At 38.3% G+C, this 26,852-nt stretch overlaps 1 protein-coding gene across 3 annotated transcripts in view; it reads right to left on the bottom strand.

Moving 5' to 3' along the window:
• ARFGEF1 (ARF guanine nucleotide exchange factor 1) overlaps window positions 1-26,014 on the bottom strand; it is a 151,163-nt gene extending 125,149 nt beyond the window's left edge. For 2 of the 3 annotated variants that reach the window (XM_086695376.1, XM_025922849.2), the window contains exon 1: window positions 25,580-26,014. In XM_086695376.1, coding sequence (XP_086551502.1) covers window positions 25,580-25,703 — 124 coding nt within the window. In that variant the 5' untranslated portion in view covers window positions 25,704-26,014. Of the gene's footprint in view, window positions 1-5,646; window positions 5,675-25,579 lie in introns of those variants that run through there. The other variant, XM_086695373.1, reaches the window with a different exon arrangement.
• Between the last annotated feature and the right edge of the window lie 838 nt (window positions 26,015-26,852).

Here is a 26,852-nt window from a genome sequence, read left to right as displayed (position 1 = left end):
AGGGGGAGAAAAGTAAAAATTTAGTGCTTTTAGAATCAGCCCAAACTTAACCAACGATAAATGTAAAAAAGATTGCTATATGCATAAGATGTTATATACAAAATCAATACAACCACCAATCACAAATAAAAGATACGCAAAAAATAAAGAGAACGTAATCCAAGCATATCACTAAAGAAAGCCAGCAAACTGTGAGACAGCAAGAGAAGAAAGGAACAGAGAAGAACTACAAAAACAATCATAAAAACAAGTAACAAAGCACAATAAGTACATACCAATCAATAATTACTTTGAATGTAAATGGATTAAATGCCCCAATCAAAAGATACAGGGTGACAGACTGGATAAAAAAACAGGACTCATGTATATTCTGCCTACAAGAGACTCATTTCATACATAAAGATACATGCAAACTGAAAGTCCGAAAGGCACTGAAAAGGATAGAAAATATTTATCATGCAAATGGAAGTGAAAAAAGCCAGGGTAGCAATATTTGTATCAGACAAAATAGACTTTAAAACAAAGATAGTAACAAGAGACAAAGATGGACATTATATAATCATAAAGGGAACAATCCAACAATAAGATATAACAATTTTAAGTATTTACTTATCCAACACACAACACCCAAATACATATAAAGCAGCTAATAACAAACATAAAGGAAGTAATCGACAGTAATACAATAATAGTAGGGGACCTTAACACCCCACCTATATCAGAGGATAGATAATCCAAAAAGAGAATCACCAATGAATGACACATTGGACCAGTTGTATCTAACATATATTCAGATGTTCCATCCCCAAACAAGAGAACACAATTTTTTTTCAAGTGCACATGGAACATTCTCCAGAACAGAGCACAGGTTAGGCCACAACACAAGTCTCAACAAATTCTAAAAGACTGAAGTCATACCATGCATCTTTTCCAACAACATTCCTATTAAACTAGAAATCAACCGCAACAAAAAAATCTGGAAAAAACACAAATAAGTGGAGGTGAAATAACATGCTACTAAACAATGAATGGGTCAACCATGAAATAGAAGAGAAAATAAAAAAAAAAATACATGGAGATAGATGAAACTGAAAACACAATGGTCCAGAATCTTTGGGATGCAGCAAAAGCTCTTCTAAGAGAGATTATAAAGCAATAATAATACCCTAGGCAATTAACTGCCTACCTCAAGAGGCAAGAAAAACCTCAAATAAACCTAACTTTACATCTAAAGAAAAAGACAAAACCCCAAACCAGTAAAAGGAAATAATAAACAGCAGAAATAACTGAAATACAAAAAAAAAAAAAAAAAAAAAAAAAAAATAGAACAGATCAATGAAACTGGAAGCTGATTCTTTGAAAACATTAACAAAATTGATAAATTGTTAGCCAGATTCATAAAAACAGAGGGCACAAATAAAATCAGAAATTAAAAAGGAAAAATACAACTGACATCACACAAATATGAAGGACTTTAAGAGAATACTATGAAAAATTATATGCGAACAAATTGAACAAACTCAGAGAAATGAGTAAGTTCCTAGAAACATATAACCCTCCAAACCTGAATCAGGAACAATTTTTCCTGACACCAATTACCAGCCATGAAAGTGTATCAGTAATCAAATAACTCCCAACAAACAAAAGTCCAAGACTAGACCATTTCACAGGTGAATTCCAACAAACATTTAAAGAAGGGTTAATAACTATTCTTCTCAAACTATTCCAAAAAATAGAAGAGGAAGAAAAGCTTCCAAATTCATTCTATGAGACCAGCATTACCCCGATACCAAAACCAGATAAAGACACTAAAAAATAAATTAATTAATTAAAAAAAAAAGAACTACAGACCATTTTCTCTGATGAACATAGATGCAAACTCCTCAACAAAATATCAGCAAACCAAACCCAACAATAAGATATTTTGAAAAACCATTCACCATATCAAGTGGGATTTATTCCTGGGATGCAACGGTGGGTCAATATTTGTAAATCTATCAATGTGATACATCACATCAACAAGAGAAAGATTAAATAAAAACCATATCATCTTTGAAACAGATGCAGAAAAAGCATCTGACAAAGTACAGCATCCATTCATGATTAAAACCCTCAACCAAGTAGGTTTACAGGAAACGTACCTCAACATAATAAAGACCATAGATGAAAAACCCACAGCTAACCTCATACTCAATGGTGAAAAACTGAAAGCTTTTCCCCTAAGGTCAGGAACAAGACAAAGATATCTACTCTAATGACTTGTATTCAACACAGTACTGACAGTCCTAGCCACAGCAATCAGACAAGAAAAAGAAACAAAGGGCATCCAAACTGGTAAGGAAGATGAAATGGTACTACATACAGAAAACTCAAAAGACTCCACCAAAAATGTACTACAACCGATAAATGAATTCAATAAGATCACGGGATCTTATCCACAAAACAATACTGGACTGGCACAAAGATAGACACATAGATCAATGGAACTGAATACAGTCCAGAAACAAACCCATGATTATATGGTTAATTAATCTTCCACAAAGGAGGCAAGAATATACAATAGTCTCTTCTACAAATGGAGTTGGGAAAGCTGGATAGCTACATGCAAAAGAATGAAACTAGACCACTTTCTTTGACCATATACAAAAATAAACCCAAAATGGAGTTAAGACCTAAGCATGAGACCTGAAATCATAAAAACTGTAGAAGAGAACACAGGCAGTAATTTCATGGACAATGGCTGTAGCAACATTTTTCTAAATGTGTCTCCTAAGGCAAGGGAAACAAAAACAAAAATAAACTATTGGAACCACATCAAAATAAAGTTTCTGCACAGCAAAGGACACAAACAACAAAACTAAGAGACAACCTACTGAATGGGAGAAGATATTTGCAAATGACATACCCAATAAAGGGTTAGTATCCAAAAAATATAAGGAAATCATACAACTCAACATCAAGAAAATAAATAATCCAATTAAAATGGGCAAAAGACACAAACAGACATGTCTCCAAAGAAGACATACACATGGCCAACAGATAGATGAAAAGATGCCCTACATCACAAATCAACAGGGAAAGGCAAATCAAAACCACAATGAGATATCCCCTTACACCTGTCAAAATGGCTACAACCAAAACCACAAAAAACAACACGTGTTGGTAAGGATGTGGAGAAAAAGGAATCCTTGTGCACTGTTGGTAGGAAGGCAAACTGGTGCAGCCACTGTAGAAAAAAATATGGAAGTACCTCAAAAAATGAAAAATAAAATCACCATATGATCCAGTAATTCCACTACTGGGTATTTACCCAAAGAATACAAAAACACTAATTCAAAAAGGCATATGCATCCTTATGTTTAATGCAGCATTATTTACAATGCCAAATTGTGGAAGCAACCCAAGTATCCATGGATAGATAAATGGATAAAGAAGATGTGGTATATCAGTGGCATATTACTGAGCCAAAAAAAAAAAAAAAAGAATGAAATCTTGCCATTTCCAACAACACAGATGGATACTGATAATATAATGCTAAGTGAAATAACTCAGAGAAAGACAAATACCATATGATTTCACTCATATGCAGAACTTAAAAAACAAAACAGGGGAGCCTGGGTGGCTTAGTCAGTTAATTGTCCAACTTCAGCTCAGGTCTTGTGGGTTCAAGCCCAACATTGGGCTCTGTGCTGACAGCTCAGAGCCTGGAGACTATTTTGGATTCTGTGTCTCCCTCTCTCTCTGACCCTCCCCTGTTTGCGCTCTGTGTATCTTTCTCTCTCAAAAATAAACATTAAAAAATTTTTTAAAAAAATGAAGAAGAGACAAACCAAAAAAGGACTCATAACTATAGAGAACACACTGATGGTTACCAGAGTGGATGTGGGTGGGGGATGGGTGAAATACATAAAGGGGTTTAAGAGTACACTTAACATGATGAACCCTGAGTAATGTGTAGAATTGCTGAATCACTATATTTGTACATCTGAAACTAACAGAATGGTGTATGTTAACAATAACAGGAATTTAAAAACAAACAAAGGTGGATAAGGAAGATGTGGAGCAGTCTCAGCCCAGTGCCCCTGCAGCCTGAAGCAGAACTGGCCAGTTAAGACTAGCCCAGACCTGCAGAATCCTTGAGCATGAGAATAATCACTCATTATTGTAAAAACAACAAAAAATTATTTTGGAAGAATATTTAATGGAACAGAAAAAATGTCCCATGTTAAATTGAAATATCAGGTATAAATATATATATATTATGATTAAAATTAAGTATCACACATAAATTAAAAAAAAAAAAAGTAGCTAAAAAAAAACCCCGACAGGTAATACCAAACTTAATGGTGAAATACTGAATGCTTTCCCCCAAGATCTGGAACAAGGCAAGAATATCTATGGTCACCATTTCCATTCAACTTTGCAGTGAATGTCCCAGTCAGAGCAATAGGCAAGAAAAAGAAGGCATTCAGACTAGGAAGGAAGAAATAAAATTATTCTTATTCACAGATAACATGATTATATAAGTAAAGAAATCCAGATAAAGAAAAACTCTTAGAACACATAAAAACATTTAGCAAAGTTTTAATACACAAAAATAAATTTCTCTATACTAACAATGAATAACTGGAAACCAAAACTTTAAAAATAGTATTATTTATAATAGCTCGCCCCAAAATGAAATTCTTAAGTATAAACCTAGCAAAATATGAATGAAATCAAAGAATTAAATAATAGGAGAGACCTATCATGGTCATGGATTGGAAGTCTCAAAATAATAAAGATGTCAATTCTCCCCAAACTGATCTACAGATTTAACCTACTGCCAATCACAATCCCAGCAAAATTTTCTGTATATAGATAATGGGGTTCTAAAATTTACAAGGAAAATCAATGTAAGTAGAATAGAGAAAAGAATTCTGGTAAAAAATAAAATAGGAGGAAATAAAATCTCCAACTTCAAAACTTAAAGTTATAATAACCAAAATAATGTGATACTAGAGAAGGGATAGACACAGAGACCAATACACAGATTAGAGAATCCAGACATAGAGCCACAGAAATATAGCCAATTGATTTTGACAAAGGTGCAAAGACAATTCAATGGAGAAAGGATAATCTTTTCTATAAACCAAGTTGGATCAATAAGACATTCAAAAAAACTAATAAATTGGACTTAATGAATATTAAAACCTTCTCTTTTGTAAAAGGCACTGTTTAGAAAATTAAAAAGTAGGCTATAGAAGTTATTTGCCAATCACTTATCTGACAATGGACTTACGTGAGTATATATATGTATTTTTAAATATACAGAATATATATCTATATAACTAAAAACTCTTAAAACTCAGTGAGTTTTAAAATGAGCAAAAGACTTATGATACTTCACCAAAAAGATATAACATGACAAATACATGAAAAAATGTTCATCAACAGCCATTAAGAAAATGCAAATGAGAAACACAATGAGATACCACTATACACCTCTTAAAATAGTTTAAAAATAGTTAAAATATGACACCAACAAGAGTTGGTGAGGATGTGGAGCAACTGGAACTCTTCAACACTGATGATGGAAATGCGAAATGGTACAGCCACTTGGGAAAACAGTTTGGAGGTTTCTTATAAAGTTAAACATATACTTACCATATGACCCAGCAGTCCCACTCCTGGGTACCTACCCTAGAGAAATGAAAACTTATGTTCAAATAAAAAATCTATACCCGAATGTTTATAGCAGCTCTAGTCATACTCACAAAAACTGGCAACAACTCAAATGTCCTCCTTCAATGGGTGATACAGAAACTGTATTACATGCATACAATGAACTATTACTCAGCAATAAAAAGGAACAGACTATTAATACAAGCAGCAATTTCGATGAATCTTAAAGACATGCTGAATGAAAAAATCCAAACTCAAAGCTTACATACTATATGATTTGATGTATGTTACATCCTCAAAAAGACAAAACTATAGAGACAGAACACAGCAGTGACTGTTTACTTGTATTAATGTAAAATATAAAATTAAAAAGCAAAATAAGATGTTCGGGCCCATGCCCAGGCTTGGCAAAAGAGGATCTCCAGTAATGTGATGCAGCTGGTTGCATTTTTAATATTCCATCAGTGCTCTTGGTGAACAGCCAAGGATGAGAACAGCTGTAATTCCTTAAATTTGATTTCTCCATTCCTTCTGCTACATCTTTAGGTCAGTCTTTTCTCTCTCATGAGGCCCACTGATTCCACATCTCCATTCTTGAGCCCTACTACATTAGCACCAAAGTGACCTCTGACAGGATAAATTTCAAGCTCTTCAGCACAAGACCCTCCAAGACTTGGTCCCTGTCAACCACTCTCCTCTCTCTGCACACCCTTTCTTGCATCCCACACTCCAATATTAAAAGAACACTTAAATCCCCTGAAGTGACCTGCTATTTCACACCTCTAGGCTTTTTGTTCAAACTACATCCTCTGCCTGGAATTCCACCCCCACCATGAATTTGCCTGGCAAGTACCTTTTAAGACCAATTTGGTTACGTATTTTATGTCACTTCCAGCAGTTTTCTGTCCATGCTCACCATCACCTATATAATACTGCCCACAAGCCTCATCTCCTACCATTATTGCCTCACACTTAAGACTCTTAAAATGCCCATCTTCTAGGTAACTCTCTCCCAAACTTAATGTTTTTTTCAGCTACTCATGCCTTAGTTATGCTACTCCTCCTTCCCAAGAATACTTTTCCCCACCCTTCTTTCCTGGCTAACATAAATTCATTCTAGAATAAACATCTGTCATCTCTAAGAAGTCTTCGCCTGCATTTCCAGGCTAAAATAATTACACCACTTCTCTATCTCCATAGCCTCTCTGGTTATCGCTATCAATAGCTACCTTATTTTACTGAAATCATTTTGTGCGTCCATTTCCTTCAATTTGCTCCTTAACAGCAAAGGCCATCCTTTAGATCTTTCTCTTCCTCAGGCTTAGCCTAAAATCTGGAATAGGTCCTTAAGAAATGTTTCTTGAATACAAAAATGAGAGTAAATTTACTAGGCAACTTAATACACATCTCCTTTTCTCCAAAAGGACCTAAGTAGCTAACTATATACTGAGTAACACCTAAACCTTTATACACAGGTCAGCTGGCTCTCTCCTTAGCTCTTGTTTTGTTATTAACAACTGTTAACTAGGCAGCCATATTTAGATGTCCCAAATGTATCTCAAAATCAATGTAACCATAACTGAATCCATATTCTTCCTCAATTCTGTCTCTTAAATGTGGTCATTTTCTTGGTAAATGGATCTAAGAGCCCAAATCACGTTAGAAACCTCAATCATCCTAAATGCCTTCCTTTCCCTCATTTCTCACACCCAGTTATTAAGTCCTGCTAATTTGTTGAGATCGAAGCTCTCCATATAGGCCTCAAGTTCAAGCCCCTGTTTCTTCAAATCTGGGCTATACCAAGATCCATTAATATAATGGGCTTATGCTCTACAGTTCTGAACCCCAGCAATTTATTTTTCATAATGTCAACAATGATCTTTCTGAACTGCAACATCATTTCACTCCTTTGCTTGGCACTCTACAGTCTATAAGAAAAAGTCTAAACTCCTTAGCATAGTATAAAAGGTCTTCTGGCCCCTGTGGTCTTGTCCAGACCTTCTCTCCTTATCGACTCTATCAAACTACACCTTACACTCACACCAAACTTCCTGCATTTCCCAAGGGACAGCCATACTAACTCATAACATGTATGACTTCCACAGTATAGTCATCTAGTGATCTTCCAAGCCTGAGATCTAAGGGAGATTACATTATAAAGCTATACCTGATCCATGCTCCCACACAACCACGACTCTTGGAAAGAACTGATCGAACTGATCAATTCTTCCTTTGGGTTTCCAACAATTTCATGTATGTCTACAATAGCACCTATCACTTGTAAGATATATTATTATTGCAATCCATTTCCCCCAAGAACACTATAAGCTACTTGAAGACAGAGGCCATAAATGATCTCTAGGAGCCACAGAATCTGATAAAATTATAAGACACATTGACAGTGTCCAGTAAATGTTTATTAATGTGGTTTAAAAAAATCTTTATATTGGCTTTAACCCTGTGGTAAAATCAAGAGTTCAAAATAACAAAATTTAATATATAAAACATTAGGTTATCCCAAATAGCCATACAGAGGCAAAATCCACTAATTTGCTTTTGTAACAGAAAATAGCTAATAATTAGCATTACTCCCAAACACACAAAACAAGCTATGGCCAACAAATTCAAACAAGTGCTTATACATTTTAAATAGTATACATTGTTCCTACACGCAGCAAAGTATAGCAACTTGTTTTTAATACTTTCCCACTTCATCATTCTGTACCTTTCTACCTATTCTTTCTTACTCACAACCTCATGGTATCCTTAGGTTATGTAAAGAAGCTCGTTTCAGGCCTGTCCCAGTTCTGTAACGTCCCATGTTCCAAAACTAATCCATTCTCTCACTTTTTCCAGTCAAATCTCTCATTCTCTCAATGGGCAAAACTCAGGTCGATGATGAAGCCAAGAAAGAATTCTCCAGAAATCTAAGGACAGCACCAACAAATGAATAACTAATATGTTTAATATTCCCTAAGATTATCTGCATTTGAAAACAGGTAATTTTAAATGCAAATAAATACTGAATTGGTATAATAAGAGAAAAGATTTTCAAGGAGAAATTTCCCAGTGGGTGAGGAAGGGAAGGAACACAGAGGTTCACCACCTCAAGACTAAACCAAGTTGTAATCACAGTACAATAGAATGAGCACAAATTTTGGGTCAGTGATTTCAGGCAAGGATTTATCAACATAGAAGAATACCAACATCTATAACTCACACTGTTATTTTGTGACTCAACTGAAATATACAGGAAAATACTTAATAAATGACAGGTGCTATGTATAGTTGATTCTTGAACAACAGGGATTTAATCTGCCCAAGCCCACTTATACTGGTTTTATTTTCTTTTGTTGAGAAGTGACAACAAAAGCCACAAGGCATTTATTCCCAACTGCCTACCCCATTCTCCACACAAGTGAATGGAAGGCAACTGGCACACAGGTCATGCCTTTGGTCCTCTAAGTACCAAAAAGAGGCCTGCCTAGATGGTCAGCAGCTCCATCCCTGTGGCCCAGGACCAGGCAGGGCTGTGAGTTCAGTCAAACCTCTCATTCTCTCAATGGGCAAAACTCAGGTCGATGATGAAGCCAAAAAGCATTCTCCAGAAATCTAAGGACAGCACCAACAATGAATAACCCAAGGCTGGTGGACAGGAGGCTATGCTGAAGCAGAGGAATGCACCTAGAGGCCAAGGTGGAAGTTGTGCGGGGACCCCTTCTTCTCCCAGCACCCTAGCAAGGCTGTAGTATCAGAATACCTGGAACCCTTGGGGCCCCTCCCAGGCTGGCCAGCCTTGCCCCACCCCCAGCCTTGCAGAGGGCACATTCAAGTGTGGCTTTATCCACCAAAGATCACAGGCTCATGATAGACCTCCAGGCAGATGGGGCTGCCGCCACTGTAGTGAGCCTACAGGCCAGTACTGCTGCCTGAGAGCAGCCTAGTGGCTGCCCCTGCTGAGTCAAGGACACCAGGTTCTGGTACACTGCCAACTCCAGGCGGTCAGACCCACCCCATGGCCCTTGGACCTCCTAGAGGCAGATTTTTTTCAATAAATGTAAGTATAGTACTTTAAATGTTTCTCTGATGAATTTCTCAACATTTTCTTTTTCTGACTTTATTGTAAGAATCCAGTATATGGTACATTTTACACACAAAATAAGTATTAATCAACTGTTTATCAGTAAGGCTTCCAGCCAACAGTAAGCTATTAGTCAAGTATTAGTAAAGTCAGAAGTTACACGAGGATTTTTGACTGTTCAGGGGTCAATGCCCCCAATTCCCACCCTGTCCAAAGGTCAACTGTAATTGAAAAGAACTTGATATCTAACTCCAGAAAAGATGTAGACCCAAGAATCTGCAAGACTAAGTCTAAACCAGTTAACACTAATGGACTTTCGGTAGACCTCAAGAAACCTCTATTCTTCAATTTTTCATACCTTTTCTAAATGTGTTGAGAAAGCCACAATAGATACATTCATGGAAAGAAGAGCTTTTAAAACCTGTATAATTTTCCTGGCTTAGGATTTATTTGAGGTGAAAACTAAGGCTTCCTTTGTATTTTGGAAGACATAGAGCAACCAATGGTGTTTTCTCAGAAAGACTTTTTAATTCTTACAAGATATTTAGATAACTAGAGGTATAAATTATAAGTATTTCCTAGTCCAAAGTCTGATTGAAATCAGTTATTCTCCCTCCATTTGAGAGCATGATGGTATTACCTGAAAAACAGAAGTTCTTTCCTATTATCACATAATGAGTGATGAAGCCCAGAGTACAATTTTTTATTGATAATTAGGTGTCCTCTAAGCAATACCAAAAACACATTTAAATTGTCTCTGTGTTTGCTATGAGAAACACTTGGTAGTAAATAAATGTGACTATCATTCAATCGGCTAGCTTTGAGGACTTCCACCTTCTTTTCCTGGTTTTATTTTCTACTTCAATATGAAGGCCACTGCTTACCTTTGTGGCTTTTTTTTTTCTTTTTCCTCCTAACTCTACATTTAAACTCCACAGGTTTGGGGAGGAAAACAAGTATTTCTGCCTCATATAAAAGTTCCTTAGAAGCATATGGAGTCTTGGGGCACCTGGGTGGCCCAGTCAGTTGAGGTCAGGACTTTGGCTCAGGTCATGATCTCATGGTTTGTGAATTCGAGCCCCACGTCGGGCTCTGTGCAGACAGCTTAGAGCCTGGAACCTGCTTCTGATTCTGTGTCTCCCTCTCTCTCTGCCCCTCCCCCACTTATGCTCTGTCTCTCTCTGTCTCAGAAATAAATATTTAAAAAAAACGAAGCATATGGAATCTTTAATGACATATTTGTGTAACAACCTTATAGACATTACATTGTAGTTCTGCAAAACAAGACAATGAAACATACCTCTCAATGTATTTGTCAAGATTTCCTTGTATTTGCAACACTTTTTCTATGTACTTAGCAATACATATTTGCTCAAAGGTAAATACTATTATATAACACATTATAGATCTTTTACATATTTCCACTCCATCTTTTCTTATCAATGAATGCATTTCCAGCACGTCACTATGCTTTGTAGTATTCCAATGCATGGACATACCATTTTTATTTAACCAATTCCATACTGTTGACAACTTACTTTCAACTTTTAGTAATTATAAAGAGTACAATGATGAATAAATTTGTACAGCTATCTTCACAACATGTCTGATTATTTTGTATCTAACTATTTTTTTGATGTTATTTGAAATAAAGCAAATGATAAATATATTCTTTGAAGTAAAGGGAATGAGATAAAGGAGTGGACAGATGAAGGAGACAGGGAAAGGAGAGGAAGGAGAGGAAGCAAAGGAACAAAACAAAGAGCAGCAGAATAAGACATAGATTTAAAAAAATACAAATAGTATATTTGAGTTTATTAGCAGAGTTGTTATTACTGTTCTATCATTTTCAGCAAATTCCTGTTACTTAAGTTTACACAGGGTAAAACCCTTCCTTGCAATCGTAAACTAAACTCGTAACAATTCCTTCTTTGGAAGCTTATTTTCTCTGCCTCAATATTCATGGGATTCTTTTTATCCTGAATTTTATTTTTTTTTAAATGTTTACTTCTGAGAGAGAGAGAGAGAGAGCGCCCAACAGCGCACGCAAGCGAGCAGCAGAGAGAGAAGGAGAGAGGATCCCCAGCAGGCTCTTCTATGGGGCTCGAACTCGCAAACTGAGGAGATCATGACCTGGGCTGAAATCAAGAGTCAGACACTTAACCACTTAACCAACTGAGCCACCCAGGTGCCCCTATTCTGAATTTTAAATCATATCTATAGATTTAGACTTGTAAGAATCTCAATGTAAAGAATTTTTTTCTTCCTGGAATATGGCAGTTTGCATGCACAGGTGTTTTCTAGTGCAGACATTTCCATACGTCGCTGATTACTTTGTGTGCAATTTCAAATTAACTTTTTTCATTAAGGAAAAAAAAGAATTATCCCTATGTCAGACAGTTTTAGATACCTAGGATATCTCTCATCCTTTTAGCTTCTTCTCATTCCTCCCAGATCTAGTAACAGATTGCCATTAATCTGGTTTTCCATAATGTAGTGAACTTTCCTCCATTTCTACAATTTAGTGGTCATTTGGGAGGTCACATCAAGGGATATTAACCAGGTGTCTAGTTACTTTCTGATGATTTTTTAATTGTCTCAATTGCTTTCAAACATGTCTTTGTGAATTAAGAATGGATTCATATATCAATGCTGATAAGATTCTCAGGTTTGAAAAGAAGGGAGAGAGATAAGGACGATCAGGGAGCAAATGAACATAAAAGGAATGGTTCCAAAACAAAACAAAAAAAAGGAACTAAATATTGTGATAATTTTTTTAAGTGCAAAGTTCAGGATAAAAGTTTAAAAAATAAACATGGAAAACTGAAGAAAAGCAAACATTCTTGACATTTAATTTCCAAACACAAAGGTATTTTTATTTTTTTACATACCGCCTGGAAAGCCAAATTATTAATGGTGACTATCCTAGACAAAATGTTTGGAGACATTAATTTATTTAATCAACAAAAGCTTTACATTAAGAAATTTTAGTCAAGCAAACTAATGAGAGATTGTAATTATACAGAATAGCATTAGGCATGCATGAGTGACAATCAAAGCTCCTTATTTGCTATTAGTCAAAGTTGATATAACTTTAATAATTTTAAAGACAGAAAACTTCAATGAACATTTTAGAAAGCATTTTATCACACCTTATCCCATCAGGCATTTAGATTAGCATAGTGCCTAACACGGTATCTGATTAGTCCTTATTGCCACTTATTTGTTTGTATTTTTTACAAGTGGTATTCAATGAGACCAAATTGATAGAAACCATTTAGGGAGGCATTAAAAAAAAAAAAAAAAATCAAGGGATATTCAGTTTAATATAAAATTTAAAACTGCTCAATATTCATAAGTATAATTTTAATTTAGTAGTAAAACTGGAAAAAATGTTCTTTCCTAAAGACATTTTCATTCAAACCAAGAAAAACCAACCAAACTAAAAGAATTATAATTATGATAATTTGAATGCCTAACCTTTTTATAAGGAAATCAGATTTTTGGCATGTTAATCACTTAATCAAGTGTGTTTTTTGAAATGTAAGGGAATATTACAAACTGAAAAATATTTGTTTTGACTATTTCAAAAGGAATATAACCCAATGAATATATAATCACATATAAACATTTAAGATACCATACGTTGACATATTTGTTGACTTTTTAAGGAAAGTGTGTGCTACATATTAGCCAAAAAAAAAAAAAAAGTACCTTTCCTCCTAATTTTCCATTCACGAGTCTTCTCTAATAGTCATAGAAATGGGGGCTGGGGTGAAACAGAATAAAATAACTTTCATTTCATATAACAAACACACAGACTGATCATTGCATTTGTAAAAACAAAATACATTCTGGTACGTTTTTCTGTCCATGTATCCTGTAGCAAAATAACTGGAGATAGTATTCACTATTAAACTTCTGTCCTCTAATCATAATAAAATACCTATTTTGGACACTGGTATTTTAAAAGCTCAATTATTAAGTATTAATTGTTAATTTAATTATTAACTGGTATCAAAGATACTACATTTTATTTCTATTCATTATTAGAAGATGCATGTTGTTCCATTTTAATTTTTAAAGATATAAGCATACAGAAATTATGCATTAGCTTCGGCTTGTAAATGCACTAAACACATTCTCAATTACCATGTAAGAATTAAAACTTAAGGAATAAAGTAAGAGAATCCAAAAAAATAAACAAAATAACCAATTTCTTTCCAACTATAACATTTTTTATCTTATACATAAAAATAAAAGATAGGGGCGCCTGGGTGACGCAGTCGGTTAAGCGTCCGACTTCAGCCAGGTCACGATGTCGCGGTCCGGGAGTTCGAGCCCCGCGTCAGGCTCTGGGCTGATGGCTCAGAGCCTGGAGCCTGTTTCCGATTCTGTGTCTCCCTCTCTCTCTGCCCCTCCCCCGTTCATGCTCTGTCTCTCTCTGTCCCAAAAATAAATAAACGTTGAAAAAAAAAATTAAAAAAAAAAAAATAAAAGATAGAAATGCTGACTATGCATTATGTTATTAAGATGCTGAGAGTAAGCATTAAAGAGCAAAAAATAAAATCTGAAAATTTGGGAAAAAACTCAAACACCATTATAAAAAAATAAATAAGAGGCAATGAGGACTAATCGATCCTATCAGATACCATGTTAGGCACTATGCTACAAAAAATTGAGAATCATCAATGGTATAAGAAGTAATAAAATGCTTTTTAACTTAATTGTTTTTTTACCACCTATCAATTCAAAGGGAGAAAATAAACTTATTACATAAATACTTCAGATTATACCCTAATAAATGCAAGAAAATAAGTACCATAAAAGTCAAAATCTATAGAAAACAAAAGTATACATATCTGGATGGTAAAGGGGAGGTCTTTGTTTTCTATTTTTAGAACAGAAAAAAATTGCAAAGGAAAGATGAAAAGGAATAGTTGCATAAAAATAGGTCAAAACCAATAAATCTAAAGAGAATGAATACTCTTGTCTTGTTTTCCTCAATAGTCAGCTATATACTTGCACCCAGAACAGAGTATAAGAGCCATAAATGACCATACTCTAATTCAGCAAGCTCAATATCAGCGTTTATTGTAGATAATTCTGCACATACAATACTCAATGAATTGTGCTGGGATAAATAAAAAATATGTATAAAAGTCTGTGAAGCAAAATTTAAATGTAAATGTCCCCAAACTCAAAAAACACTTTAAAACAGGATGCATTATTAAAATACTTCGTAGGAAGACAAAATACATATTCAGAAAATGCATATGGGGACATGTGGGTGGCTCAGTCACTTAAGCATCTGGCTCTTGGTTTTGGCTCAGGTCGTGATCTCACAGTTCCTGAGTTCAAGCCCCACATCAGGCTCTGCACTCACAGTGTAGAGCCTGCTTGGAATTTTCTCTCTTTGGCCCTCCCCTGCTCACTCTGTCTCTCTGAAAATAAATACACTTTAAAGAAAAAAAAAAAGCCTATGAAATAATGAAGAGAGACTATACAACTGAAAATTATGACAATTACACAATAATTATAATTATATTCTTATGAAAGCCACTGAGATATACAACCAGTTATTTTTAGGTGACAAAGGCTTATTTCCTATAAGATGACATTTTAATAAGATTTTGTTTTTACTTGAGTTCTTAAAATGATTTGAGGGGCGCCTGGGTGGCTCAGGCAGTTGAGCATCTGACTTCAGCTCAGGTCATGACCTCGCGGTCTGCGAGTTCAAGGGCTGCATCATGCATCAGGCTCTGGGCTGACAGCTCAGAGCCTGGAGCCTGCTTCCGATTCTGTGTCTCCCTCTCTCTCTGCTCCTCCCCCACTCACGCTCTGTCTCTCTAAAATGAATAAACGTTAAAAACAATTAAAAAAAATGATTTGAAGATGCTATAAAATACTAAGATAAAAAGTAAGAATATTTTTAAAAGATGAGGAACTCACGTATAATAAAATATCACCAGAATCCTTGGGAGTGTCACAGGACAGTTAAATTTTCCAAATGGCTTAAATTATTAAAATCTTACTTTACAATGTTGTTTAAAATCTTAGATGGGGCGCCTGGGTGGCGCAGTCGGTTAAGCGTCCGACTTCAGCCAGGTCACGATCTCGCGGTCCAGGAGTTCGAGCCCCGCGTCGGGCTCTGGGCTGATGTCTCGGAGCCTGGAGCCTGTTTCCGATTCTGTGTCTCCCTCTCTCTCTGCCCCTCCCCCGTTCATGCTCTGTCTCTCTCTGTCCCAAAAATAAAATAAATAAACGTTGAAAAAAAAAAATTAAAAAAAAAATAAAATCTTAGATACACAAATACACATGATTCTGGCTGACTTCTTAAGCAGAACACAGGATAAAATGGTCTCTTGTATGATGGACAGATGGACTCAGAGATGCCATTATTAACACATAGTAGATAAATACTTTTGAGATTCACTGAAATGTAGAGAACAATATTTTTCTGTACTGCTGTTAGTTGTTTGTTATGTATTTTGCCCTTTCTCTTTTATTAACGGTGACTGTTTCCAAGGAGGCCATTCTTTCCCTTTTTGGAATTTGTTAACTGTAAACAAAGTTTTGTGGGTAAGGGTGCAAGGTTAGGTGGGCCACAATAGGCCAAAAAGAAGCACTCATCTATAAATTCTACCAAACACAAGCTCTAAAAAACCTCAGTTTCTTCATCTGTAAAATGCAGATAATAATAGCACCTAAGCACATATGGTTGTTTGGAGGACAAATTGAGATAAAGCCAATAAAGCCATAGGTACACAACTTGGCGTACAGTAAACAATTACTGCTGCCTTAGAAATTAAGTAGCTCAATTTTTGAATACATCTGTGTGTGTGTGTGTGTGTGTGTGTGTGTGTGTTTTCACAATAAAGTCTGGAGGGGCACCTGGGTGCTCAGCCAGTTAAGCATCCAACTTTTAGCTCAGGTCAGGATCTCGCGGTCCGTGAGTTGAAGCCCAACACAGGGCTCTGTGCTGACAGCTCAGAGCCTAGAACCTACTTCAGAATCTGTGTCTACCTCTCTCTCTGCCCTTCCCCCACTTGCTTTTTGTCACTCTCTCTCTCTCAAAAATAAACATTAAAAAAAATTTAGAATAAAGTCTGGAAAGAACACCTCAAAAAGTTAATAGTGTCTCAAAGAAATAACACTTTGTATCAACTAAGATGGCTAAAATAAAAAAGTAATAATTTTGGCTGGCAAGGATATAAGAAACCCTCCTACATTGCTGATGGGGATGTAAAAGGGTGCAGCCACTTTGGAAAACAACTTAGTTTCTTAAAAATTTAAACACAGATTTATCATATGACCCAGCAATTCCACCTTGGTAGTAACTATACAAAATAAAAATTTACGTCCACATAAAGACTTACATGTAAATATTCCAGTAGCATTATTCATTCAACCCAAATGTCCATCAACTGGTGAATAACCAAATGTGGTACATCCACACTCTGGAATACTATTCAGTAATAAAAAGAAATGAAATACTGATACTTGCTACAACATGAATGAACCTCAAAACATTATGCTGACTGAAAGAAACCAGACACAAAAGACCATATATGTATGATTATACTTATAAGAAATACACAGAAAAGGCAAATCTGGACACAGAAAGTAGATGAGTAGATACCTAGAGCTGGGGGTGGCACCAAGGATTAACTGTAAATAGGCACTAGGGATCTTACTGGGGTAACAGAAATGTCCTCAAACTGGATTATGGTTATGCCTGTACAACTCAATGAACTTAAGTAAAAATCATTACATTTAAAATGGGCAAATTTGGGGGCAAGTGGCTACTAGCTTAGTAGGAAGAGCATTCAACTCTTGATCTCAGGGTCCTGAGTTCAGGCCCCACATTGGGTATAGATATTAAATAAATTAACTTTAAAAAAAAGGTAGATTTTGTTGTATGTAAATTATACCTCAACAAAGTTGTTTTTTATAAAGTTAGCAATAGTTATCTTTACCTAATAGTGTCATGGGTGATTTTTCCCCCGGTTTTACTTTTGAAAATAAGGTTTTCTTTATTTAAAACAAAAAGAGTAAACTGCCAAATTTATTGGACTTATGTACAATTTAAGTGACTGAGGGGCGCCTGCCTGGGTGACTCAGTCAGTTAAGCCTCTGACTTCAGCTCAAGTCATGATATTGCACTCTGTGAGTTCGAGCCCCATGTCGGCTCTGTGCTGACAGCTCAGAGCCTGGAGCCTACTTCGGATTCTGTGTCTCCTCGCTCTGCCCCTCCGCCTCTCATGCTCGCTCGCTCTCTCTCTCTCTCTCTCTCTCTCCCTCAAAAATAAACATTAAAAAAAAAGTGACTGAGTAAAGACAAGGGGACTCTCCTCTGAATAAAGTAATTGGCTGTCATATCTGCTTATTTTTTTATTGACTATGTCATTTCTTAGCAAGGTTCTAGAGAAGTAAAGAATTATTAAACAGCTGATTAAGTGATTCAAAATTGAGAGAAAAATATTAACTGCCCCATGTGGATTTTTCTAAACGTACTGCCAGAGGTAATTTTGTGATACGAAATATTTTAAAGATTGTTTTTCACAATCTTTCCTGGATGAGAAGATAACATAGGTTACATAGACCAATGTAGTGACACCAAGTCTAAATCTAAGCAAAACAAAAATACTAAAAGAACACAAACCCTTTAAAAACTTGGGCCCAGGACCCTTTTTTAAAGAACTTTTTCAAGGGACTCACACACTCTAAAGCTTCAGAATAATTACTTTTTAGTAATTATAAAATTTAGGTAACTTATGAAATTTCTGTAACTTCTGAAACAAATCAGCCAAAGACTGCATTTGACTGTATAAATGGAAGCTCAAATCAAACTGGGTCTGAAAAGTTAGGATAAAGGGAACTTATACTAGTTTCCTATGGCTTACGTTAACAAATTACCACAAACTCGGTTGTTTAAAAACAACAGAAATTTGCTCTCATAGTTCTGGAGCCCAGATGTCTGAGACATACTACCTCTGAAGGCTCCAGGGAAGACTCCTTGCCTCTTCCCAGCTTCTGGTGACACAGGTATCCCTTGGCTTATTTATGGCAGCACAGCTCCAATGTCCACCTCCATTTTCACATGACCTTCTTCCTTCAGGTGTCTCCCTGTCCCTTCCTCTACTTATAAGGACATCAGTCACTGGATTTAGGAGCCACCCTAAATCCAAAATGATTTTACCTGGAGATCTTGAACTAATTACATCTATAAAGATCTTACCCCAAAAAGGGACAAGTTTTGGGTTAGTTTTTTTTAACGTTTATTTCTGAGACAGAGACAGAGCATGAGTGGGGGAGGGGCAGAGGGAGGGAGAGACACAGAATCGGAAGCAGGCTCCAGGCTCTGAGCTGTCAGCACAGAGCCCGACAAGGGGCTCAAACTCACAAACCACGAGATCATGACCTGAGCCGAAGTCGGTTGCTCAACTGACTGAGCCACCCAGGCGCCCTGACCAGTTGTTTTTAAATACGTGAAAGTTCGTTCTTTAGGAAAAACCTCACTGAAAAAACTTAAATTTGAAATTGTTTTGTGCATTCTCAGTTGAAAATATCCTATCATTTTAATTTGCCCTTTCTCAGTAGAAAGTTTCCTATTATATCATCAGGACATTCTATCATTAAAAAATTATAAAATACATACAAAGAGTTAGATGAAAACGTTTTACTGTAACAACTTATTTCCCAAAGGCTATTTCTCTCCTGGTGTTCCCCATCACGGTGAATGCCCTCTCCAACAACCCTACAGTTCTGGCTTCAAGACTGTTGTGATACAACCAACCCACCAGCAAGTCCTGTGGACTCCTTTAAAATATATTCCAAATGCAGCCAATTCTCACTTGCCTCACCAGCCTAGTCAAAATCACTACCACGTCGGGCCAAAGTGAGCCTTTAAAATGTGAATCTGCTATATCACTCTCCTATATGAAATTCTCCAGTGGCTTCCATCACAAATAGAATAAAATCCAATCCAATCCCCTTCTTCCCCTCCCCCAGCCAAACTTCCTTTCATCCTGGAACATACCAAGCATACACCTGTCTTACTGCTACCTCTATTTCTATTTCATGCAGTTATTTGAAAGGCTGAATCTCTGTCACTTCTCTGCTGAAATGTCGCCTCATAGAAAGGCCGTTCCTGACAACACTATCTAAAACTGCACTCCTGGGTCATTCTCCCTTTACCCTTCTGAACTACTGTTTCAGAAAATAACAATTTGATGATCTACATTAGTTTGTTCTTTACTGTTAACCTCAATGCACTAGAAAGTAAGTTCCATGAAAGCAGTGGAATATTTGGCACATGCTAGCACAACTAATACCCGAATGAAGAACACACCTAACTTTGAATGGCAGCAATAACTTTTTCATGTATTTCCCTTCTCCAATATCCCCACCTCCATTTTGTGAGGAATATTACGACAAATATTTCCCCAAATTATTTCACAATATGTGAATACAATATTTCAAATGTATTCACAATACATTTTTATTCTGCTTTGAAAAAAACAATTACCAACAGAAGTTTCTCTACAAGTTAAATATTATCAGGAATGACAACCAGTTGCTTGCCATTAGATGGGATGGGAAACAGGGCTAGTTCCCATTTCACAATCCTTTGATCTGATAACACTCTGCCCAACTGCTCCTTTCCTCTTCCTACACTATCAGTAGAACTGCTTTCCAAAAACACAAAGACTCTTCTGGAGAACAGACCCATCAATACTTAGGGCTATTGTATCTACCCTATTGTATCTCTACCTTACCAGTCATTAAGGCCTTTCTTTCCCTTGAATAGTGTTCCAAAGTAAATTCCAAAGAACAATGTTTCACAGAGGTGTTAACAGACACTGAAAAGGGTCAAATAAACTTAGGAAAAACTTCAATAAGCAAAATAGAGCAGATATTGTTCCTAGAGGACTTTTCAGAATCTTAACTATGTTAATGTAGATTGTAAATCTCCAGAATGGAAAGACTATATGCACTGAAACCCAAACTTACTTTTTTCAACTCAAACTTAACAGAATCTTGCATCAATCATTTCATTCATTACTTTTTTCCCCAGCTATCTCAAAAATCTTGGTAGCCTGACTTACCAAAGACACTTTTTACTCTAGATGACAAGAAAGGTTTAAAAGGAGACTTGCTAATGGATTTAAATTATAATTAAAATGTTCACTGCAGGATGTTATTTGGGGTAAGTCACTATTTTTTTTCATAAACGGTGAAAAAATTGATATTACCAAAAGCATAAAATTGGGGTCGATGGCACTCAAGTAATCTCCCCTCCACCCATATATCCCTTTTTAATAACACCACTAACCAAAATAAGGCTGGGACTGGAGGTACAGAAAGAAGCAAAATTTTTTGCCTAAATATTTTACTTACATTTCTGGGGGTAACTATAATGGTAGGTAACAGATCCTTAAATAAAAAAAACTAAATCAGTAGGATCACTTTAGAATATGCTAAACAACACAAATTCACACCCTGATGCAAAAATCACTTCCCTAACAAGTCCTCTTTTTTCTCCATCATTCTCCCATATCTCAAGGGATCCCACCCTTATGACTGTCCCTGAATGTCTCCCCTTGCCTCTAAAACCTTCTTCTGGTCACCCTTTTCACTCCTATTCTGTATCAGTGCCAACTTCCAACCTTGAACTAGTTCATCCTAACATTTGCAGCATATCTTCATAAATATCTGATATTAGAAGCAGAAGTTGAATTAGTCATAGACTTAACATCAGAGAAACTCCTGAAACTTAGAGGCCTAATTGGAATATGGCACAAACGCAACCTCCCCTCCCGGAAAGACAAACAATGCTACCTTCAAGTCTGATCCTCTAACAATCCTAAATTCTTTGAAACTAAAAATAGCTCAGCTGTTGTCTCATCTGCCAGCAGATGGCCAGACTATTTTTAATTCAGGATTCTAGAGAGCAGGAATGGATCAAGCTAAGCTAGGGCAGCCTAGAAGCCCTCTGCAGAGTTTGGTCTTAGCTGCAGAGAGCTGTAGTGGGGCAGGTACCAAGAGAGGGCAACCTGGAGCTGTTCTTGGGCTTGTGGGCTTCACAGTGATTTTAACAATGTAGATGTGAAGGGTTTTTTTGTTGGGTTTTTTTCTGGGTTTTTGTTTTTGTTTGCCATCTTCAAAATAAAGTCTGAAATGTAAGATAATTTGTTTAAAAATTTAAATAATCTGCATACCCTTTAAAGTTTTCATTATTTTTCTTGTGAAAAAAATAGAAATTTTCTGTATATAGTATCTTTGCAAATGGATTTTGTTTTAATAAAAATCTCCCCTAATCTAGATAAGGTGTCCTAAAACGTTTAACGAAAAAGTATAGTTTTCTTAAGAATTGTGATGAAATATAATTTCATCAGTATTATTTACAGAATTCCTATTCATAACGGGTCACTATAGTAAAAGGTAACTAAATTTGGAATACCAGTGCTCTGAAATCTCCTCACATGCCAATAAAATGATTTTAAAACACAAAAGGATTAAAAGTCTGACATACCATACATTTTCCTGTTTATTGCCCATCTCCCTTCAACTCCTCAGTAAGTGCTCAGTAAATATTTGGGGGTAGAGAAGAGAAAGGATGCAGGCAGGTGTATTCAGAAGAGTTATATACACAGTATATTTAGAAGGATTATAACACTCACATCTATACTTCCTTCATCCAACTCCTACCTGTTCACAACCTAATCTACATCAGAGATGACCAAACCAGTCCATTCCAGTTTACATTCCCATCCTGCTTGATGGCCACACAGATTAAGAGACCAAAGTGGGCCTGGATTCTCAACAATGAAGACCAAGGGGAGACTTATAATAGTTTCCAGGGACAATACATATTTGAAGATACCATCTTACTACAAGACATTATACTTTCTGTAACAATGAAATGGGTTATCCCTATCCGTTTATGTTTGGCAATAATGTAAATGTATGACTGGAGGGAAACTAAATTCATCAGGGATTAACTACTTTGAGATTGTTCAATGAAATTTTGCAGGAGACTAAATGTAACTGCTAGAAAACGTGAGAAAAAGCCTTATACATCTTAAAGTACTGTGTTGCCTAGCCCCTGCCTGGGTAGTCACATTCCTCATAATAAAGCTTCTGCTAACTATATGGAAGAGGCAGACAAAAAGTAAAAACCCAGCAAAATCTGCAATAGACAATTCCTAGTATAGCTGGCACACTCACTACCAAGTAGCTCCTATACCTAGATACGGTAAGGACCAAGCTATAAGCCCTCTCAAGGTGCCAATCAAGAGGGACAAGAAGGGGCGCCTGGGTGGCTCAGTTGGTTGGGTGACCGATTTCAGCTCAGGTCATGATCTAGCAGTCTCTGAGTTTGAGCCCCACATCGGGCTCTGTGCTGACAGCTCTGAGCCTGGAGCCTACTTCGGATTCTGTGTCTCCCCCTCTCTCTGCCTCTCCCCTGCTCACGCTCTGTGTCTGTCTCTCAATAATAAATACACGTTAAAAAAAATTAAGGGGCGCCTGGGTGGCGCAGTCGGTTAAGCGTCCGACTTCAGCCAGGTCACGATCTCGCGGTCTGGGAGTTCGAGCCCCGCGTCAGGCTCTGGGCTGATGGCTCAGAGCCTGGAGCCTGTTTCCGATTCTGTGTCTCCCTCTCTCTCTGCCCCTCCCTCGTTCATGCTCTGTCTCTCTCTGTCCCAAAAATAAATAAACGTTGAAAAAAAAAAAATTAAAAAAAAAAAAGAGGGGCAAGAATATTCAATGCACAGGTTAACAAAACTGTGTGTTCACGTTCATGGCATATTAGAGGGGATGTAACCTTACAATCATTAAGTTCCATATCCCAATTTTACAAGGAAGGAAACTAAGGCCCAAAGACTCGACCATACTGCAATGTAACAGAATTGCGATTTAACCCAGGATCCCAGATTCTCCTTCCACTGAACTCTCCATTAAAACACACTCACTTAGGGGTGCCTGGGTGGCTCAGTTCATTAAGTGTCTGACTACTGGTTTTGGCTCAGGTCATGATTTCACAATGCATAAGTTAGAGCCCCATGTCAGGCTCTGCACTGGCAGTGAGGGGCCTGCTTGGGATTCTCTCTCTCTCTCCCCCCCTCTCTCTCTGACCCTCCCATGCTCTCTCTCAAAATAAATCAATCAACTTCAAAAAAAAACAAAAAACAAAAAACAACCCACTCACTTATATTGGCATTTTGGAGAAGAAAAAATACGTATATAAAACACACTCCATTTCTTCAGTCTAATACTTATAATTTAGTATATTAAAAATATATTTAACATGGAAAATCTGGCCTCAAACTAAACGTTTAGTTTGAATCTCTAGAGTTCTTTAACCTGCACATTATTTATAAACATGTAATTCCTTTAAAAACTCTAAAAATCATTTCTTCCCTCATCCCACCCCAATTTAATAATTACTCCTTTCAGGACCTAGATGTAAATTCAATTTTTTACACTATACAATGTCTTGTCGTATACCTAGAACAGTCTTTCATTAGCTACGAGAATAATAAAAGATGAACTTCTAATCCACGAAAGGCCAGAAAACTAAACTTAAACCCACTATACCACAGATTTAAAGAATTTTTAACGAAAATTTCTATGGTAATGTTTTTCACATCACCACCTTAAAGTACCTAGAAAAGAAGTTAAAACAATATAGATTATAGCAAGTTAGAAAGTAGTATATTTTAATAATTAAAAGGTCTTTGCTGTCTTCACGCTTTACTTTAGTACACCTTTAAGTTACCCTGGATTTTTTTTCCCTTCAAGAACACTTTTTTTTCCAAAGCCCATTTAACAAGTTTCATTTTCTTGTCAATTCGATATAGTCTATTTCCACTGCTATAAAATAAAAGCCTAAGTGTTAGGAATTCATCTTTGTGTTAAATGTCCTGGTCTCTCCTTAAACGATTTCATCTTTGACGGATGCCATAGATCAGTGTTCTCCCTTTAACAATTCCTCATCTTGCCTGTCCTCACTATAGGTATTGTTTGGAATTACTCTGCTATGGGCTTCAGTACACTAGATCTCCTCCGTCTGAACTACAGATCAGAATGCAAGCTTGAGAGCAGCTGCCACTGTCCAGACATGTGGCTGGTGGGTGTCATTGTCTTTTTCATTTTCCCCATTTCAAAACCTCCCTTTCTTGTCATAAAGCCAGCATATTTAAAGGTCCTTCACTTCCTCGCCTTTATATCGCCACCCCCACCCCTTAACCTCTGGTCTTGTTCTTCCAGGTCAGTCCAGTCACATACAACATCACTCTGTTTTTCTTGTGGCGGAGGCGGAGAGATGTCAGAATGGGCTACACCTCTTACAAACCCCTGCTCAAGACTGTCAACAAGGGAACAACTTCGGCCTATCTTCCCAAAGTATCACACCAAACGACAAAGTTATCGAAATTACGATACGGAACCCTTCCCACGCCCAATCTTGACAAATCAGCTCCACCTCGATTTTCAAGCTAATAAACAACAGCTCATCTTCTGCTCATCACAAAGGGTGATATCCTGTCCGCACCGCACGGTCCATCAGCAAAATCTTCCCATACTCTCAAGTCGATTCCAAGCCCTGCCCTGTTCCCCGAGCCTAGCTTACTGCCCCTCCTCCTCCACCCTGCCTCTGCCCCACATCCAGCCGAGTTAGTGTCAACTCCAGTCAGGGAGCAAAGAGCTTCGCGAGGGCTCCCTGAGGTCAGCGGCGCCGGCTTAGGGCAGCCCCAGACGACCCCACCTCCGGCGGCGGCTGCCGCGCGGGCCGCCCCTACCCCCGCCCCGGGCCTCCTCCCCGCTCACCTAACGCCACCTCGCACGCTTTGCGCAGCTGGGAGTGATGCGCCTTCTTCACTTCCTTGTCGGCCAAAATCTTTTCCAGGGCCCGGGTCAGGAACATGTTCTTCGTCTTCTTCCCCTCATACATGGACGCAGAGAAGGAGGCGGCGGCTCGTCCGACCCGCGGCTCCCAGCGGCTGGAGGGGAGGAGGAAGAGGAGGAGGAGGGGGAAGAAGAGGAGAGAAAGGAGAGGGGGTGGAAGTGGAGGAGAGGAGGCGTGGAGGGCAGCGGCAGGATCAGGAAGGGGTAGGCAGGTGGGAGCAGTCGCGGTGCAGGCGAGGGGCACGGAGGTCTTCACCGCCTCTCGAGAGGCCACCCCTAGAGGGCCGCGCCCGTCGGACCTCCGCTCTCCTGCCTGGGGTCGCTTCCCGGCCACCCCCCCTCACTCGCCCCTCCGGCCCAGGGGCGGCGAGGGAGCCCAGTCCGGGCGGCCGTCTGCCGGGAGCCGAGGGACAAGGCGGCGGCAGCTCAGAAGCCCGAAGAGAGCACGGCTGCCCTAGCTACCGTGGGGATTAGCACCCGCCGCGGCCGCGGACTGGCCTCCATCACCGCCGACCTGCCCCGGCCGCCATGTTGGGAGGAAACGACGCGTCACGCAGCGGCCGAACGGCTGCAGAGGAGGAAGCGGCGGCGGCGGCGGCGCTGCCTGCCCAGAGCTGCCGCGGCGCGGGGAGGCTGGGGGCGGAGGGCGGCGCGGGAGGAGAGGCCCGAGCCGCAGCGCTACGGTGGCCCGGCGGGGCCTCGCCGCCTCCCTCGTTCGCCTGCAGGGCGGCGTGGGGCGTGGCGGGCGTCCTGCGGCGCTTGGCAATTCGGGGCCGCTCCGCTGCGGGGCCGAGGACCCGCGGTACCCTTGCTCCCACCCGGTGAAAAGGACTCCAGGCTACGCTGCTTCCACTTCTCCGACTTCCTGAAGATCCTGTTAGTGAAAGCGCAGTCCCTTCAGCTCCAGGGATCGCGGAAACACCCGCATCGCCCATTCTCAGCCGCACAGTGTTTCCACCTGCCGCGCTCGACTCTAAATTTCCTTACCAATGCGTGAAACGGCTATCCAGGACCGTGCTCTCCGACTACCTCAAGGAGGAGTTTCTCTTAGGAAGAGTAAACTAAAACCAATTTGACATGGATTCAGGCATGTTGCACTTTTTTTTTTTTTTATCTTTGTAGGATTAGTCAGTAAACTCTAGATTTCAGATCCCTTCTGAATTAAGTCTAAAGATTGGTGAACAGGTAAATGTTT

This window comes from Puma concolor, chromosome F2, assembly GCF_028749965.1.
Source record: "Puma concolor isolate L17-30 chromosome F2, mPumCon1.1.hap2, whole genome shotgun sequence".
Taxonomy (NCBI): domain Eukaryota; kingdom Metazoa; phylum Chordata; class Mammalia; order Carnivora; family Felidae; genus Puma; species Puma concolor.
This window is presented reverse-complemented; position numbering and strand designations above follow the sequence as displayed.